Source organism: Salvelinus fontinalis, unplaced genomic scaffold (genome assembly GCF_029448725.1).
Source record: "Salvelinus fontinalis isolate EN_2023a unplaced genomic scaffold, ASM2944872v1 scaffold_2524, whole genome shotgun sequence".
Classification (NCBI taxonomy): Eukaryota; Metazoa; Chordata; class Actinopteri; order Salmoniformes; family Salmonidae; genus Salvelinus; species Salvelinus fontinalis.
In genome coordinates, this window is record NW_026602733.1 from 1 (window position 1) to 12,007 (window position 12,007).

The 12,007-nt window shown below is 50.2% G+C and overlaps 1 protein-coding gene across 1 annotated transcript; it reads right to left on the reverse strand.

Moving 5' to 3' along the window:
- Positions 1–135: 135 nt before the first annotated feature.
- Positions 136–11,721, reverse strand: LOC129850956 (lysosomal alpha-glucosidase-like; the record flags this gene model as incomplete). Its single annotated transcript, XM_055917100.1, has 7 exons — positions 136–154; positions 261–379; positions 466–585; positions 958–1,060; positions 9,958–10,123; positions 10,786–10,931; positions 11,170–11,721. Coding segments are annotated over 7 exons (1,225 nt in total), but the record flags the coding sequence as incomplete, so codon positions are not given.
- Between the last annotated feature and the right edge of the window lie 286 nt (positions 11,722–12,007).

The following is a 12,007-nucleotide window of genomic DNA, read 5'->3' on the forward strand; positions in this document are numbered from 1 at the left end:
CACTGTTATTCCACTGCACATCCTGGAACACACACACTGTTATTCCACTGCACATCCTGGAACACACACACTGTTATTCCACTGCACATCCTGGAACACACACAGTTATTCCACTGCACATCCTGGAACACACACTGTTATTCCACTGCACATCCTGGAACACACACACTGTTATTCCACTGCCTGTCAATGAAGACAGTCCCTGTTACATGCAGAAGAGAACCGTGAACACACACACTGAGTGAGTCAGCGGAACGTACCTGAGGTATTCCATAATTCCGCATGTTCTTGACGACGTCCCAGGTGGCATTGCTACTTCCGTAACCCCAGCGACAGAGATGGTACCCCAGCGCCCAGTAGACTGGCATGGTGGGGTAACCTGAGAGAGATGACGGTGAGAATCAAGACAGTGATGACTTCAAGGACACGAGGAAGAAATAGGTCCTTATCTTTCTGTAGACTGACCTACGACCTCCAAATACTGTCCAATCACAGAGGCCGGATCGGGACCCAGAAAGACGTAGAAGTCCAGGATCCCACCAATGGTACGCCAGGTGATGGCAGGGCCCGGCTGGAGGGCCACGTCTGTAGAACCAACATTCACAGAGCGTTCATAAACACGCCATAGAGACGCCATAGAGACGACATAGAGACGACATAGAGACGACATAGCATCACTCAAACATCAATGTAGGTTCAAGATACTGAACAGAAAAGGGGTGGAAATGGAATTGGCCAGCGCCTGACTCATCGTGTCCCAGGTAAACAGGAGCTAGAGTAAAGGTAGTAATGATGGAAATGGGACGTGGCCACTGACCCATCGTGTCCCAGGTAAACAGGAGCTAGAGTAAAGGTAGTAATGGTAGAAATGGGACGTGGCCACTGACCCATCGTGTCCCAGGTAAACAGGAGCTAGAGTAAAGGTAGTAATGGTAGAAATGGGACGTGGCCACTGACCCATAGCGTTGCTGTTGAGCAGGAAGAATCCATGTGCCGTCCCCGTCCCTCCCTCCTCCATGGCCAGGTAGAAGGGATGAACCCCGTACAGGTTAGTCAGTTCCTACAGACACAGGAAATAGAATAGAGTCACGGTCAGGTAGAAGGGATGAGCTCCTACAGACACAGGATATAGAATAGAGTCACGGTCAGGGAGAAGGGATGAGCTCCTACAGACACAGGATATAGAATATAGTCACGGTCAGGTAGAAGGGATGAGGTCCTACAGACACAGGATATAGAATATAGTCACAGTCAGGTAGAAGGGATGAGGTCCTACAGATACAGGTTATAGAATAGAGTCATGGTCAGGTAGAAGGGATGAGGTCCTACAGACACAGGATATAGAATAGAGTCACGGTCAGGTAGAAGGGACGAGATCCTAGAGACACAGGATATAGAATAGAGTCACGGTCAGGTAGAAGGGACGAGATCCTAGAGACACAGGATATAGAATAGAGTCACGGCCAGGTAGAAGGGATGAGGTCCTACAGACACAGGATATAGAATAGAGTCACGGTCAGGTAGAAGGGATGAGGTCCTACAGACACAGGATATAGAATAGAGTCATGGTCAAGTAGAAGGGATGAGGTCCTACAGACACAGGATATAGAATAGAGTCATGGTCAAGTAGAGGGATGAGGTCCTACAGACACAGGATATAGAATAGAGTCATGGTCAAGTAGAGGGATGAGGTCCTACAGACACAGGATATAGAATAGAGTCACGGTCAGGTAGAAGGGATGAGGTCCTACAGACACAGGATATAGAATAGAGTCACGGTCAGGTAGAAGGGATGAGGTCCTACAGACACAGGATATAGAATAGAGTCATGGTCAAGTAGAAGGGATGAGGTCCTACAGACACAGGATATAGAATAGAGTCATGGTCAAGTAGAGGGATGAGGTCCTACAGACACAGGATATAGAATAGAGTCATGGTCAAGTAGAGGGATGAGGTCCTACAGACACAGGATATAGAATAGAGTCACGGTCAGGTAGAAGGGATGAGGTCCTACAGACACAGGATATAGAATAGAGTCACGGTCAGGTAGAAGGGATGAGGTCCTACAGACACAGGATATAGAATAGAGTCACGGTCAAGTAGAGGGATGAGGTCCTACAGACACAGGATATAGAATAGAGTCAGGTAGAAGGGACGAGGTCCTACAGACACAGGAAATAGAATAGAGTCATGGTCAGGTAGAAGGGATGAGGTCCTACAGACACAGGATATAGAACAGAGTCACGGTCAGGTAGAAGGGATGAGGTCCTACAGACACAGGAAACAGAATAGAGTCATGGTCAGGTAGAAGGGATGAGGTCCTACAGACACAGGATATAGAATAGAGTCACGGTCAGGTAGAAGGGATGAGGTCCTACAGACACAGGATATAGAATATAGTCACGGTCAAGTAGAGGGATGAGGTCCTACAGACACAGGATATAGAATAGAGTCAGGTAGAAGGGACGAGGTCCTACAGACACAGGATATAGAATAGAGTCACGGTCAGGTAGAAGGGATGAGGTCCTACAGACACAGGATATAGAATAGAGTCACGGTCAGGTAGAAGGGATGAGGTCCTACAGACACAGGATATAGAATAGAGTCACGGTCAGGTAGAAGGGACGAGATCCTAGAGACACAGGATATAGAATAGAGTCACGGTCAGGTAGAAGGGACGAGATCCTAGAGACACAGGATATAGAATAGAGTCACGGCCAGGTAGAAGGGATGAGGTCCTACAGACACAGGATATAGAATAGAGTCACGGTCAGGTAGAAGAGATGAGGTCCTACAGACACAGGATATAGAATAGAGTCATGGTCAAGTAGAGGGATGAGGTCCTAAAGACACAGGATATAGAATAGAGTCATGGTCAAGTAGAGGGATGAGGTCCTACAGACACAGGATATAGAATAGAGTCACGGTCAGGTAGAAGGGATGAGGTCCTACAGACACAGGATATAGAATATAGTCACGGTCAGGTAGAAGGGATGAGGTCCTACAGACACAGGATATAGAATAGAGTCATGGTCAAGTAGAGGGATGAGGTCCTACAGACACAGGATATAGAATAGAGTCATGGTCAGGTAGAAGGGATGAGGTCCTACAGACACAGGATATAGAATAGAGTCATGGTCAGGTAGAAGGGATGAGGTCCTACAGACACAAGATATAGAATAGAGTCACGGTCAGGTAGAAGGGATGAGGTCCTAAAGACACAGGATATAGAATAGAGTCACGGTCAAGTAGAGGGATGAGGTCCTACAGACACAGGATATAGAATAGAGTCAGGTAGAAGGGACGAGATCCTACAGACACAGGAAATAGAATAGAGTCATGGTCAGGTAGAAGGGATGAGCTCCTACAGACACAGGATATAGAATAGAGTCACGGTCAGGTAGAAGGGATGAGGTCCTACAGACACAGGATATAGAATAGAGTCACGGTCAGGTAGAAGGGATGAGGTCCTACAGACACAGGATATAGAATAGAGTCACGGTCAGGTAGAAGGGATGAGGTCCTACAGACAGGATATAGAATAGAGTCATGGTCAAGTAGAGGGATGAGGTCCTACAGACACAGGATATAGAATAGAGTCATGGTCAAGTAGAGGGATGAGGTCCTACAGACACAGGATATAGAATAGTGTCACGGTCAGGTAGAAGGGATGAGGTCCTACAGACACAGGATATAGAATAGAGTCACGGTCAGGTAGAAGGGATGAGGTCCTACAGACACAGGATATAGAATAGAGTCATGGTCAAGTAGAGGGATGAGGTCCTACAGACACAGGATATAGAATAGAGTCATGGTCAGGTAGAAGGGATGAGGTCCTAAAGACACAGGATATAGAATAGAGTCACGGTCAAGTAGAGGGATGAGGTCCTACAGACACAGGATATAGAATAGAGTCAGGTAGAAGGGACGAGATCCTACAGACACAGGAAATAGAATAGAGTCATGGTCAGGTAGAAGGGATGAGCTCCTACAGACACAGGATATAGAATAGAGTCACGGTCAGGTAGAAGGGATGAGGTCCTACAGACACAGGATATAGAATAGAGTCACGGTCAGGTAGAAGGGATGAGGTCCTACAGACAGGATATAGTCATTACCGTGGGAGGTACGTCTCTAGCTCACATGGTGAGAGTGTTCCAGTGGATGTCAGTGTTAGTCATTACCGTGGGAGGTACGTCTCTAGCCCACATGGTGAGAGTGTTCCAGTGGATGTCAGTGTTAGTCATTACCGTGGGAGGTACGTCTCTAGCCCACATGGTGAGAGTGTTTCAGTGGATGTTGGTGTTAGTCATTACCGTGGGAGGTACGTCTCTAGCCCACATGGTGAGAGTGTTCCAGTGGATGTCAGTGTTAGTCATTACCGTGGGAGGTACGTCTCTAGCCCACATGGTGAGAGTGTTCCAGTGGATGTCAGTGTTGGTGTCATTACCGTGGGAGGTACGTCTCTAGCCCACATGGTGAGAGTGTTCTAGAGGATGTCAGTGTTAGTCATTACCGTGGGAGGTACGTCTCTAGCCCACATGGTGAGAGTGTTCTAGTGGATGTCAGTGTTGGCGTCATTACCGTGGGAGGCACGTCTCTAGCCCACATGGTGAGAGTGTCCAGTGGATGTCAGTGTTGGCGTCATTAACGTGGGAGGTACGTCTCTAGCCCACATGGTGAGAGTGTTCTAGTGGATGTCAGTGTTAGTCATTACCGTGGGAGGTACGTCTCTAGCCCACATGGTGAGAGTGTTCTAGTGGATGTCAGTGTTAGTCATTACCGTGGGAGGTACGTCTCTAGCCCACATGGTGAGAGTGTTCCAGTGGATGTCAGTGTTAGTCATTACCGTGGGAGGTACGTCTCTAGCCCACATGGTGAGAGTGTCCAGTGGATGTCAGTGTTGGCGTCATTAACGTGGGAGGTACGTCTCTAGCCCACATGGTGAGAGTGTTCTAGTGGATGTCAGTGTTAGTCATTACCGTGGGAGGACGTCTCTAGCCCACATGGTGAGAGTGTCCAGTGGATGTCAGTGTTAGTCATTACCGTGGGAGGACGTCTCTAGCCCACATGGTGAGAGTGTTCCAGTGGATGTCAGTGTTAGTCATTACCGTGGGAGGCACGTCTCTAGCCCACATGGTGAGAGTGTTCTAGTGGATGTCAGTGTTAGTCATTACCGTGGGAGGCACGTCTCTAGCCCACATGGTGAGAGTGTTCTAGTGGATGTCAGTGTTAGTCATTACCGTGGGAGGTACGTCTCTAGCCCACATGGTGAGAGTGTTCTAGTGGATGTCAGTGTTAGTCATTACCGTGGGAGGTACGTCTCTAGCCCACATGGTGAGAGTGTTCCAGTGGATGTCAGTGTTAGTCATTACCGTGGGAGGTACGTCTCTAGCCCACATGGTGAGAGTGTTCCAGTGGATGTCAGTGTTGGTCATTACCGTGGGAGGTACGTCTCTAGCCCACATGGTGAGAGTGTTCTAGTGGATGTCAGTGTTGGTCATTACCGTGGGAGGTACGTCTCTAGCCCACATGGTGAGAGTGTTCCAGTGGATGTCAGTGTTGGTGTCATTACCGTGGGAGGCACGTCTCTAGCCCACATGGTGAGAGTGTTCTAGTGGATGTCAGTGTTAGTCATTACCGTGGGAGGTACGTCTCTAGCCCACATGGTGAGAGTGTTCTAGTGGATGTCAGTGTTAGTCATTACCGTGGGAGGTACGTCTCTAGCCCACATGGTGAGAGTGTTCTAGTGGATGTCAGTGTTAGTCATTACCGTGGGAGGTACGTCTCTAGCCCACATGGTGAGAGTGTTCCAGTGGATGTCAGTGTTGGTGTCATTACCGTGGGAGGCACGTCTCTAGCCCACATGGTGAGAGTGTTCTAGTGGATGTCAGTGTTAGTCATTACCGTGGGAGGTACGTCTCTAGCCCACATGGTGAGAGTGTTCTAGTGGATGTCAGTGTTAGTCATTACCGTGGGAGGTACGTCTCTAGCCCACATGGTGAGAGTGTTCTAGTGGATGTCAGTGTTAGTCATTACCGTGGGAGGTACGTCTCTAGCCCACATGGTGAGAGTGTTCCAGTGGATGTCAGTGTTAGTCATTACCGTGGGAGGTACGTCTCTAGCCCACATGGTGAGAGTGTTCCAGTGGATGTCAGTGTTGGTGTCATTACCGTGGGAGGTACGTCTCTAGCCCACATGGTGAGAGTGTTCTAGTGGATGTCAGTGTTAGTCATTACCGTGGGAGGTACGTCTCTAGCCCACATGGTGAGAGTGTTCTAGTGGATGTCAGTGTTGGCGTCATTACCGTGGGAGGTACGTCTCTAGCCCACATGGTGAGAGTGTTCTAGTGGATGTCAGTGTTAGTCATTACCGTGGGAGGTACGTCTCTAGCCCACATGGTGAGAGTGTTCTAGTGGATGTCAGTGTTAGTCATTACCGTGGGAGGTACGTCTCTAGCCCACATGGTGAGAGTGTTCTAGTGGATGTCAGTGTTGGCGTCATTACCGTGGGAGGTACGTCTCTAGCCCACATGGTGAGAGTGTTCTAGTGGATGTCAGTGTTAGTCATTACCGTGGGAGGTACGTCTCTAGCCCACATGGTGAGAGTGTTCCAGTGGATGTCAGTGTTAGTCATTACCGTGGGAGGTACGTCTCTAGCCCACATGGTGAGAGTGTTCTAGTGGATGTCAGTGTTAGTCATTACCGTGGGAGGTACGTCTCTAGCCCACATGGTGAGAGTGTTCCAGTGGATGTCAGTGTTAGTCATTACCGTGGGAGGTACGTCTCTAGCCCACATGGTGAGAGTGTTCCAGTGGATGTCAGTGTTAGTCATTACCGTGGGAGGTACGTCTCTAGCCCACATGGTGAGAGTGTTCTAGTGGATGTCAGTCATTACCGTGGGAGGTACGTCTCTAGCCCACATGGTGAGAGTGTTCCAGTGGATGTCAGTCATTACCGTGGGAGGTACGTCTCTAGCCCACATGGTGAGAGTGTTCTAGTGGATGTCAGTCATTACCGTGGGAGGTACGTCTCTAGCCCACATGGTGAGAGTGTTCCAGTGGATGTCAGTGTTAGTCATTACCGTGGGAGGTACGTCTCTAGCCCACATGGTGAGAGTGTTCCAGTGGATGTCAGTGTTAGTCATTACCGTGGGAGGTACGTCTCTAGCCCACATGGTGAGAGTGTTCTAGTGGATGTCAGTCATTACCGTGGGAGGTACGTCTCTAGCCCACATGGTGAGAGTGTTCCAGTGGATGTCAGTCATTACCGTGGGAGGTACGTCTCTAGCCCACATGGTGAGAGTGTTCTAGTGGATGTCAGTCATTACCGTGGGAGGTACGTCTCTAGCCCACATGGTGAGAGTGTTCCAGTGGATGTCAGTGTTAGTCATTACCGTGGGAGGTACGTCTCTAGCCCACATGGTGAGAGTGTTCTAGTGGATGTCAGTGTTAGTCATTACCGTGGGAGGTACGTCTCTAGCCCACATGGTGAGAGTGTTCTAGTGGATGTCAGTCATTACCGTGGGAGGTACGTCTCTAGCCCACATGGTGAGAGTGTTCCAGTGGATGTCAGTGTTAGTCATTACCGTGGGAGGTACGTCTCTAGCCCACATGGTGAGAGTGTTCCAGTGGATGTCAGTGTTAGTCATTACCGTGGGAGGTACGTCTCTAGCCCACATGGTGAGAGTGTTCTAGTGGATGTCAGTGTTAGTCATTACCGTGGGAGGTACGTCTCTAGCCCACATGGTGAGAGTGTTCCAGTGGATGTCAGTGTTAGTCATTACCGTGGGAGGTACGTCTCTAGCCCACATGGTGAGAGTGTTGTAGTGGATGTCAGTGTTAGTCATTACCGTGGGAGGTACGTCTCTAGCCCACATGGTGAGAGTGTTGTAGTGGATGTCAGTGTTAGTCATTACCGTGGGAGGTACGTCTCTAGCCCACATGGTGAGAGTGTTCTAGTGGATGTCAGTGTTAGTCATTACCGTGGGAGGTACGTCTCTAGCCCACATGGTGAGAGTGTTCTAGTGGATGTCAGTGTTAGTCATTACCGTGGGAGGTACGTCTCTAGCCCACATGGTGAGAGTGTTCTAGTGGATGTCAGTGTTAGTCATTACCGTGGGAGGTACGTCTCTAGCCCACATGGTGAGAGTGTTCCAGTGGATGTCAGTGTTAGTCATTACCGTGGGAGGTACGTCTCTAGCCCACATGGTGAGAGTGTTCTAGTGGATGTCAGTGTTAGTCATTACCGTGGGAGGTACGTCTCTAGCCCACATGGTGAGAGTGTTCCAGTGGATGTCAGTGTTAGTCATTACCGTGGGAGGTACGTCTCTAGCCCACATGGTGAGAGTGTTCTAGTGGATGTCAGTGTTAGTCATTACCGTGGGAGGTACGTCTCTAGCCCACATGGTGAGAGTGTTCTAGTGGATGTCAGTGTTAGTCATTACCGTGGGAGGTACGTCTCTAGCCCACATGGTGAGAGTGTTCCAGTGGATGTCAGTGTTAGTCATTACCGTGGGAGGTACGTCTCTAGCCCACATGGTGAGAGTGTTCTAGTGGATGTCAGTGTTAGTCATTACCGTGGGAGGTACGTCTCTAGCCCACATGGTGAGAGTGTTCCAGTGGATGTCAGTGTTAGTCATTACCGTGGGAGGTACGTCTCTAGCCCACATGGTGAGAGTGTTCCAGTGGATGTCAGTGTTAGTCATTACCGTGGGAGTTACGTCTCTAGCCCACATGGTGAGAGTGTTCTAGTGGATGTCAGTGTTAGTCATTACCGTGGGAGGTACGTCTCTAGCCCACATGGTGAGAGTGTTCTAGTGGATGTCAGTGTTAGTCATTACCGTGGGAGGTACGTCTCTAGCCCACATGGTGAGAGTGTTCCAGTGGATGTCAGTGTTAGTCATTACCGTGGGAGGTACGTCTCTAGCCCACATGGTGAGAGTGTTCCAGTGGATGTCAGTGTTAGTCATTACCGTGGGAGGTACGTCTCTAGCCCACATGGTGAGAGTGTTCCAGTGGATGTCAGTGTTAGTCATTACCGTGGGAGGTACGTCTCTAGCCCACATGGTGAGAGTGTTCCAGTGGATGTTGGTGTTAGTCATTACCGTGGGAGGTACGTCTCTAGCCCACATGGTGAGAGTGTTCCAGTGGATGTCGGTGTTAGTCATTACCGTGGGAGGTACGTCTCTAGCCCACATGGTGAGAGTGTTCTAGTGGATGTCAGTGTTAGTCATTACCGTGGGAGGTACGTCTCTAGCCCACATGGTGAGAGTGTTCTAGTGGATGTCAGTGTTAGTCATTACCGTGGGAGGTACGTCTCTAGCCCACATGGTGAGAGTGTTCCAGTGGATGTCAGTGTTAGTCATTACCGTGGGAGGTACGTCTCTAGCCCACATGGTGAGAGTGTTCCAGTGGATGTCAGTGTTAGTCATTACCGTGGGAGGTACGTCTCTAGCCCACATGGTGAGAGTGTTCTAGTGGATGTCAGTGTTAGTCATTACCGTGGGAGGTACGTCTCTAGCCCACATGGTGAGAGTGTTCCAGTGGATGTCAGTGTTAGTCATTACCGTGGGAGGTACATCTCTAGCCCACATGGTGAGAGTGTTCTAGTGGATGTCAGTGTTAGTCATTACCGTGGGAGGTACGTCTCTAGCCCACATGGTGAGAGTGTTCTAGTGGATGTCAGTGTTAGTCATTACCGTGGGAGGTACGTCTCTAGCCCACATGGTGAGAGTGTTCCAGTGGATGTCAGTGTTAGTCATTACCGTGGGAGGTACGTCTCTAGCCCACATGGTGAGAGTGTTCCAGTGGATGTCAGTGTTAGTCATTACCGTGGGAGGTACGTCTCTAGCCCACATGGTGAGAGTGTTCTAGTGGATGTCAGTGTTAGTCATTACCGTGGGAGGTACGTCTCTAGCCCACATGGTGAGAGTGTTCTAGTGGATGTCAGTCATTACCGTGGGAGGTACGTCTCTAGCCCACATGGTGAGAGTGTTCCAGTGGATGTCGTGTAGGAAGGAGGAGCGGTGTTCTCCCAGCCCATAGATGTACTGACTGGACAGACTGCTGGACAGCTGGAGGAACTGGTCACAGTAAAACAGAGGTGCTACTGTGGTGTTGAGGCTGGGGGGGTGGGGGGGGGGGGGGGGGGGGGACAGACAGACAGACACAACATGAAGACAGACACACAAGCACAGACATTATGTTAAGTCAAAAGAAACTATCCCAATTTCCAGATTACTCCAACCAGACTACAGAGAGAGAGCGAGAGAGAGACAGAGACAGAGATAGACAGAGAGAGACAGAGAGAGACAGAGAGAGACAGAGAGAGACAGAGAGAGACAGAGAGAGACAGACAGAGACAGACAGAGACAGACAGAGAGAGACAGAGAGAGACAGACAGAGACAGACAGAGACAGACAGAGAGAGACAGAGAGAGACAGAGAGAGAGAGACAGAGAGAGAGAGACAGAGAGAGAGAGACAGAGAGAGAGAGACAGAGAGAGAGAGACAGAGAGAGAGAGACAGAGAGAGACAGAGAGAAATAGAGAGAGACAGAGACAGAGAGAGACAGACAGAGAGAGAGACAGAGAGAGACAGAGAGAGACTACAGAGAGACTACAGACAGACAGAGAGAGAGAGAGAGACTACAGACAGACAGAGAGAGAGAGAGAGAGACTACAGAGAGAAACAGAGACAGACAGAGACAGAGAGAGAGAGAGACAGAGAGAGACAGAGAGAGACTACAGAGAGACTACAGACAGACAGAGAGTAACTCATGCGTACAGCACAGCTCCTGTGGAAGTTCTCTTAACGATGATGCCAAACGGCTCATTGGACAGCTCCACAGAGTAGGCGGGACTAGAGGCCTTCTCTGTGGCCTTGGGCACGGCGATTGGCACCTCGAACCGCGACTCAGACGGGTCGGTGATCTGAACATAACAAAAGAGAGATGAATGATATAACGGCCAAAGATCCCAGAGATCTGACACAGGGACTGAATTCATGAGTGTGAGCACTTCTGCCTATGTGTGTGTGCATTAATTTGTGTGTGTGTACGGTACATTCACGTGTGTGTGTGTGTGTGCGCGTGCGTGCGTGTGTGTGTACAGTACATCCACGTGCGTCAGTATGTATGAATACATGCGTGTGTCCTCCCTGCCTCCTCACCCTGACTCGGAGCCTGTGGTCTGTCTCATAGAGGAGCTCCAGCTGTAGGGTCAGAATGTCTTTAGGGTAGTAGGTCTTCACCGTCTTCACCAGAGTTCCTGTCTGACCCAACTCTGTGGCGTTAACAGACACCAGGGAGTAGGAGGGGAACCCAGGAGGGTAGAAACACCAGGGAACACCATTCCTCCCCGGGGCAGAGGAGGAGGAGGCAGGGATGAAGCAACAGTTCCTCGCCTCACACAACTCCCTGGTCACCACCACCCCTCTCTCTGGGTAGCAGTCAAACCTCCAGGCCTCTGGGACCACTCCACAAGCCTGGGGCTCTGGTAGGGCTCTACCCCCGTCTCCCCCACCCGTCCCTGGGGAGCCTCTGGGCGGCGGGGCCCTGTGGGGGACGCTGTTGGAGGGGGCTTGGAGCCAGAAGATGGTCACCAGAAGCCAGAGGCCACAGACCAGGAGCAGCAGGGAGCCCAGGGAGATGAGGGCCGTGGTGGCAGAACAGGAGGGCCTCCGAGGCAGCAGGGGGCGCTCTGTCTCCTCTGGGTCCTTCACCTGCAATCAGAACAACAGTTACAGTTTCACTGCAATACTACTAAACAGTAGAGTAGAACACAGTACAACACACTAGGTGTAGCCTGGGTAAGAAAGTAAGCCCTGCACAAGCCTTGGCTTGCGCGAGTCAGAACGGCTCATAGGCTCCTGCCCCTATCTCCTGTTTCTGCAGCGTGATGTACAGTACACCCCCTAGACAGGACACTAGTCTGTTTCTGCAGTGTGAGGCAGCTTGATGTACAGTACACCCCCTAGACAGGACAAGTCTGTTTCTACAGCTTGATGT